The sequence below is a fragment of the Sesamum indicum genome, linkage group LG10 (assembly GCF_000512975.1).
Source record: "Sesamum indicum cultivar Zhongzhi No. 13 linkage group LG10, S_indicum_v1.0, whole genome shotgun sequence".
Classification (NCBI taxonomy): Eukaryota; Viridiplantae; Streptophyta; class Magnoliopsida; order Lamiales; family Pedaliaceae; genus Sesamum; species Sesamum indicum.
The window spans coordinates 3,983,374-3,990,172 of NC_026154.1; the positions used below are offsets into that span (position 1 = coordinate 3,983,374).

Below are 6,799 nucleotides of genomic sequence, written 5' to 3' on the forward strand. Positions count from 1 at the left end.
AGGCTTTTGCTAGGAGAAATCCCTTGCACATGATGAGGGTGCAATTTAGTTATCGACTCTTATGTTGAAATTTAGACATCTAATGATTTCCCTGCTAGAATTCCACAGAAGTTGGATTCTAATTCAATTTTCTTAACGGACTTATCTTCCCTGCTATAGCACTAGATCTATAGTATTAACCTTTATGTTAGCCCATCCAATACTGGCTTTCTCACATCTTCAACTATGCAGAAGAAACAGGCTTGGACAAAAATGGAAAAGCACGAGTTGGGTTGGGATTGAGCCTAATGATGGCGGTCCAGCTTAATAGATTTATATGTAAGTGAAGAACAAGAGAGAAGCTGGGAAACAATTTGAAATGAGGTTAGACTGCTATCTGATATATCTATTCTGAAGTGTACATGAGCACTGTTTTGAGCAATTGGTTGTTTCTTCTGTAGTTAATTTTCACTCCTCTGCACCATTTCTCAATGAATTTGATGGAAACAACTCTGTGCCCAAATCTGCTTGCATTATGTACAAATCATTTCACACATGGCTTGTTTACTCACTAACGTCTGTCAGCAATACAAGTTTATCTTCTAAGAACTTCAAAAATCACTTCAACTACAAAGACCAAGAACAACATAAGTTTTAGTTTGCAAAACCTCATACATAAATATACAATCTACATATATCACTGTATTCCAAGCGCTTGAATTCGTCTAATGAGACTCAAAGCCGACGCATTTCTCTGTCTCCATTCTTCTCGTTTCTCCTTCTTTTGCCTGGCCTCCACAAACCATTGATCATTACCATCCAGTATGCTTACTATCTGCCTCATGCTTGGTCTTAACTCAGGATTTGACCTTGTGCATGCGATTCCCAATTTTATTAGCCTCACAAGTTCTCCATCATCATATCGTCCAGCCAACCTCCAATCCACCAATTCTTGATATGGCCTTTTCCTCGCCTCGAATTCACGTACACTTTTTACTAACAGCACATCCTTGTGCCGAAAGTCGACTGCCATCCGCCCAGTGACCACCTCAAGCAGCACTACCCCAAAGCTATAAACATCAGCCATCGTAGTTGCTTCCCCAGAGTCGACATATTCTGGTGACATGTAACCAAAAATCCCTCGAACAGATTTTTTCTTATCAACAACTATGTGATGACCGTGCTCGTTTCTTGTTAGGAACTCTGCAAGAGCGAAAGAACCGAGCCTCGGGTTCATGTCTGGATCTAGTATAACTGCAGAAGATGTGATACTTCTGTGAATCACTTGCTCATCCCATTCCTCATGGAGATAGCAAATGGCAGAAGCAAGTGATTTGATTATGTTGTATCTGTGGTGCCAGTGTAACTCTGATTGCCAGTTTTTATGTTCATGATGGAAGAGAATGTGGCTGAGAAGGCGATTTGCCGAGTAATCATAAACAACGAGCATCTCCCCCTGTTCAGTGCACCATCCACGGAGTTGTACCAGGTTACGATGGCGGAGCCTTCCCAAGTTTTGAAATTCATTTGCGAATCTCATCCGCAACGCAGGGCAAGTCTTCATGCCCAGCCGTTTCACTATAACATGGTAACGGTTCTCAAGAAAGCCATGGTAGGCAGTTCCAAAGTCGACCTCTGCCACCCTATGTGAGTCAGAGAAATTATTCGTGGCAGAAATGATCTCCTCATAGGTTATGACTCTTGGAGTTTCAACAACAGGGAAAGTCTTTTTGGGCTGACATCTATTACTTGATGGGACGATACTGCTTGTGTCAGACTCGGCACTAACATAAATGGTTTCTGCATTAGCTGAGACAAAGTCCGATGAATGGAATGCAGTTGTACTACCACTGGTTGTTCTAGATGATTTTGTGGCTGCCGTATTGCTCGTGCTGGTGTTGGTTGAGGATGATAGGGAGATGTAAAGAGGGTGGGATTGAAATGATGGAAGATCAGGTAATTTACCATATATGTTGCCAGAAAGAACTTCCATAACCCATTTCATACTCGGCCGTGATTGAGGATCATGAAATGTGCACATAAGGCCAACTCGTATGAGTCGTTCCATCTCCGAGAGTTTGTACGACCCATCTTGGAGTCGAGTATCCCCAGCCTGCAGAAGCGCTCCCTCATCGGAAAGGCGTCTGATCCAGTCCAGGAGAATGATCTGATCATCAGGGTATGTGAGATCAACAGCTCGTCTCCCGGAAACTACTTCCAGCACAACTATTCCAAAGCTGAAGACGTCTGATTTTGCTGTGGCTACACTTCTTTTCTGAAAGCTTTCAGGTGGCAAGTACCCTATTGTGCCACCAATTCTTGTGGTCTCCTCCAATCGAAACCGTCGATTCTTCAGTACTGGCGGTGTCTTGGGCTTGTACTGAAGATCGTGTTCCAGCCACCTAGCCAGGCCAAAGTCGCCTAGTCGTGCATTATAATGGGAATCGAGCATAACGTTGCTCGTCTTCACGTCTCGGTGTATTATCTGAGTTTCCAGCTGTTCATGGAGATAATTAAGAGCAGCTGCTAAACCATTGACTATCTTCTTCCTTCTCTCCCAAGTGAGAGGAGCAGAGTCCACATTCTCCGGCCTTCTGAAGAGTACTCTGTCAAGACTCCGGTTGGGCATGTAGTCGTAAACAAGTAGTAGCTCCTCGTTGTGAATACACCATCCCCTCAGCCTTACAAGATTCCGGTGGCGGAGATGAGCCACAGCCACCAGCTCCGCCATGAAAGTCTTCTCAAAGCTCTCCCCTCTTTCCGCCAAGCACTTCACAGCAACCACCGTTCCATCACTAGGAAGAATCGCTCTGTAAACTCTGCCAAATCCTCCGCTCCCAAGAACTTCACTCTCATTGAATGCATTAGAGCCTATATACAGCTCAGAGTAGCTGAATATCCTCGGATTTTCTCCACCAACCTTCTCTTTAATCTGCACGCCTTCTGCATCAAAGAACACCCCGGAAATCGGCACTTCTTGGTGACAGAAACTGACCCATTTCAAGCCAAAGAACCGCTGCAAAGACCGACGAAGGATATCAAGAGCCGGAGCGCTACAGCCCCAACTAGACGACTCTTGGCCTGACAGCTTGGCGACTTTCTTTCCATGAACCTCTTTGGGTTCATCAAATTCTGCAGGTAAAATGAAGCAAAAGCTCTTTAGATGCATGGTGGGAACTACGGTGTTACGAGCTGCTTGAACAACTTTAGTTGATCATTGGCAACAGAAGAGAAGCTTTTGAGGAAAGTTCTGAAAACGAACACGAGAGTATTAAATGTGATGAACCAGATTCTTGGTGTGCTTCAATTCAAACAGGATTAGGTTGAAAGGTTTGAATTATGTGGCATGAAGATGAACCGGCCAACTAAACACCTACCCTTTTTCTGAGCTGGAAAAGAAGGTTCTTACATATACATATATATAATTTCAGAACAAAAAAACCAGCACTCCACCAAGATGTTCACACTGGGCTGCCGTTGTCTGTTTCTCATTTACTATAATTTTCATGGTCTGCACATACTTTTATGGGAAGTTTCAGACGCGGGCAGTGGTGTTTCTTTTATTACAACTTGGTTTAAACTTAAAAGTGCTGAATGATACACACGCTGAATATCATACAATCAAAGGAAGAAATGTCAAGAAACAACTGCTTCTCATACTAATAGCCAAGAAAGCCTCACGGAACACTCACAAAAAGGTGCCTTTTGACTATTCGATTTCTTTCACTTTCTTTTCTTTTCTTTTTATTTTTTCTGTACATATAAATAATTGGCAATTTGGTTTCAGAAGCGTCAACAGGGAACTAATCCAACCCGTGTGATGTATTTTAGATAAAATATATATTGACCCCTGTATTTTGCTTATTGTAATATTTACCCCTTGAAGTTTAAAATTCATCAATGCAGTTGACTATTAATGAGATAAGTTTGTAGGTTTAATTATCATTTTGTCCACCGGATTATTGCAATCGTCTTCAATATCAAAGACAAACGGCTGCTAATCTATACTAATATAAAAAAGAAAGAGGTTTCGTACTCACAAATGATGGTTAATGATACCATTCCACCAAATTTTTGTAAAGTAAAAAATGTCAGTCGACTAATAAGAGAATTAACTCATTCCACTTTTCAAATTATACATTAACAGATAAACTAGTTTTCTTTTCTTTTTTATTGTAATGTATTGATTTGTATATTTTGCTCTTATATATAATATATTTTAAAATGTAAAAATTATTTATTATATGCACACAGGAACGGAGCAACAACAACGAGTTTTTAAATAAAGAAAGACAAATTCATATTTTTAGTCCTGCAACTATAGACTGTTAGCATTTGTGGTCTTTATAACTTATTTTATTTACACTTTTAGTTCTTTTTTTGACGAATTTAATTTTATGTTGACATAACGATCTATAATCACAGAATAAAAAATGAGAGCTACTCCAATGTGAAAGAAATCAAAATTGTCAGCACAAACTAAATTTATAAAAAATGATCAAATGTGAGATATTCAAATTAAATTCTTCAAAAAATAACTAAATATATAAATTAAGTAAATTATAAAATCAAAAATACTAACGGCTAATAATTACATAATCAAAAATATAATCTTTTATATGGAAAAATATCCCATGTGAAACATTCCAGCAAAATGTTCTCCTAGATTAATCATAATCCATGTGATTCATAGTGGCACAACATACAAGACTCAATTTTGGAAAATTACTCAAGAATGGAGGCATGAACAACAAGATGAAATATGAATTGATTAAATTATTTGACTTTTTTTTTTAGATAAAACAAAAAGAATAAATTTCACGTAACATATTTTCTCCTTGGATTGTTTGTAGTTCGTGCGCCATGGGTTGGAGCAGGTCTTCGAGACCCACGCCCAAAATAATAATCAAGTATTGACTTCAACCAGGGTATGAACCACATGATTTGAATTTATAAAAGTCTTTGATATTTTTCCAAATATCAAAATATTAATTATTTATTTCGTGGGTGTGAAATGATAATTGCACCGTTAAATATAACAATGTTAGTCAATGGCATCGACTATTAATTTAGGGGTGCAAGTGATAATTTTTGAAATATAGGAGGTAAGTTTTTATAATAAACAAAATAGAAGGTGGTAAAGCGCAATTTACCCCCATATTTTAATATTACTGACGTGTCATTGATTATAAGCTAAGCAAATATTGATAAATGTGTTGAGTATGACCACATGGTAGTTTGTGGGCATCATCTGATGTACATAGAATTAAGTTGAAAAGCTTATTATTAGGCCCGAAATTATTTAAAAATACGGGATAATTGCATTTGCATTCCTTAATATATATTCGTTGGAAATGTCGACATCATTTATATAAACTATTCCTATTTTTTAAAAAAGTTACATACAATATTCTCCTAAAAGTGAACATTATTACACAAACTACCCTTACTTTTCAATTGCCAAAGATAATTTCAATAATTATGCAAAAATCAAGAATAATTTACATAAATAGACCATATATCAGGACTAAAACTGTAATTATCCCTGAAAAATAATTAAAGTTGATGTCCTATCACCTATGTGGAGTCTTCAAATGTTGTTTATTTCATCTGTTACTTGCTCCACTATATGTTTTTTTCTTTCTTGATTGTAATAGATTTATGGTGTAGTCATCATTGAATTATTATGTGGTATGTGGTGTTTGGTACAAAATTTCTTGGATTTGGTTAAGTAGAAGTCGGAAAAACATGTACTTGTGGGGGAGAATGTTAGTCTACAATCTATTTAGATATTAGTGTACAATCTTTGAAGTAGGTACAAAGATTTTTCATATTATATTACGAGGTATAGTTTTTTTTTATTATAAAATAATATTGTGTTTTATATTGTAATTTATGTACGCATATTTCGAATATAGATTCATGTTCTTCATAATTTTTTTTAAATATTATATACGTGGGTTTTATGAATAAATTACAATAAAAATATAGTACTGATTTATTGTGGAAGATTTAGATTAATTATATATATATATATATAAGCGGTAATTCTATTATTACATCACAAAATATCAATAAAATGATAATTATAAAGACACTATCGAAGCATTAAATTTTTGCTACAATATAAATGATTATGGTGTTAAGTTCGTGGTAAATCAATATTATTAACCACACTTAAACAAATCAAAGTAAAAACTCAAATTTTTACCACAATTAATTAATATTTGTCGTGGTTTCTAGTCATAGCTAAAACATTTGTTATGTTTTAGCCACACTTGCAGAAACAACGGCTAATGGCTATTGCGAAGCCATGATTGATTTGTATTTATCACATTTTTTTTTCTTTTGACCATAGTAATTAACCATGATGAAAAATCATATTTTTTCTAGTGAGAACAGTGAAATAATAAATTACGATGAAATTATATAAAGTGAAATAAATACCTACATATTTGGTGAGACTGAATCATGAATTTCTACTAATTCATGTTCCTCAAACTTAATCACTAAATTAAAACTTTATTAGTGGAACTCAAATAGTTATTTGCAAAAATACTTATATTATTTTGATTGAGCACCAATGTTTTTTTTTTCTTGGTGACGTGTCTTTTTTAGAATAAGACTGTAATACTTATATAAAATTAAAGCACGTAATACAATATATAATGATATATCGATCAAATCGTAAGCCGCATTGTGTTGATAAGTTAGTTAGAGAAATTGTCTTATTAAGACTCATATGTGGAAGAAAGTTAAGTTTATGATGCTTATGGATAACTGAAAACAAATGCTTATCCACGAAATTATTGTTCCTAGT

The 6,799-nt window shown here is 35.9% G+C and overlaps 1 protein-coding gene across 1 annotated transcript; it reads right to left on the reverse strand.

The window, feature by feature from the left end:
* Positions 279 to 3,723, reverse strand: LOC105171879 (receptor like protein kinase S.2). The gene has a single exon (XM_011093131.2). The coding sequence runs from the start codon at positions 3,146 to 3,148 to the stop codon at positions 677 to 679; it is 2,472 nt and encodes an 823-aa protein (XP_011091433.1). The 5' UTR covers positions 3,149 to 3,723; the 3' UTR covers positions 279 to 676.

Excerpts from the sequence above, each read along its gene's own strand:
- LOC105171879 (XM_011093131.2), bottom strand. The coding sequence starts at position 3,148 with ATGCATCTAAAGAGCTTTTGCTTCATTTTACCTGCAGAATTTGATGAA.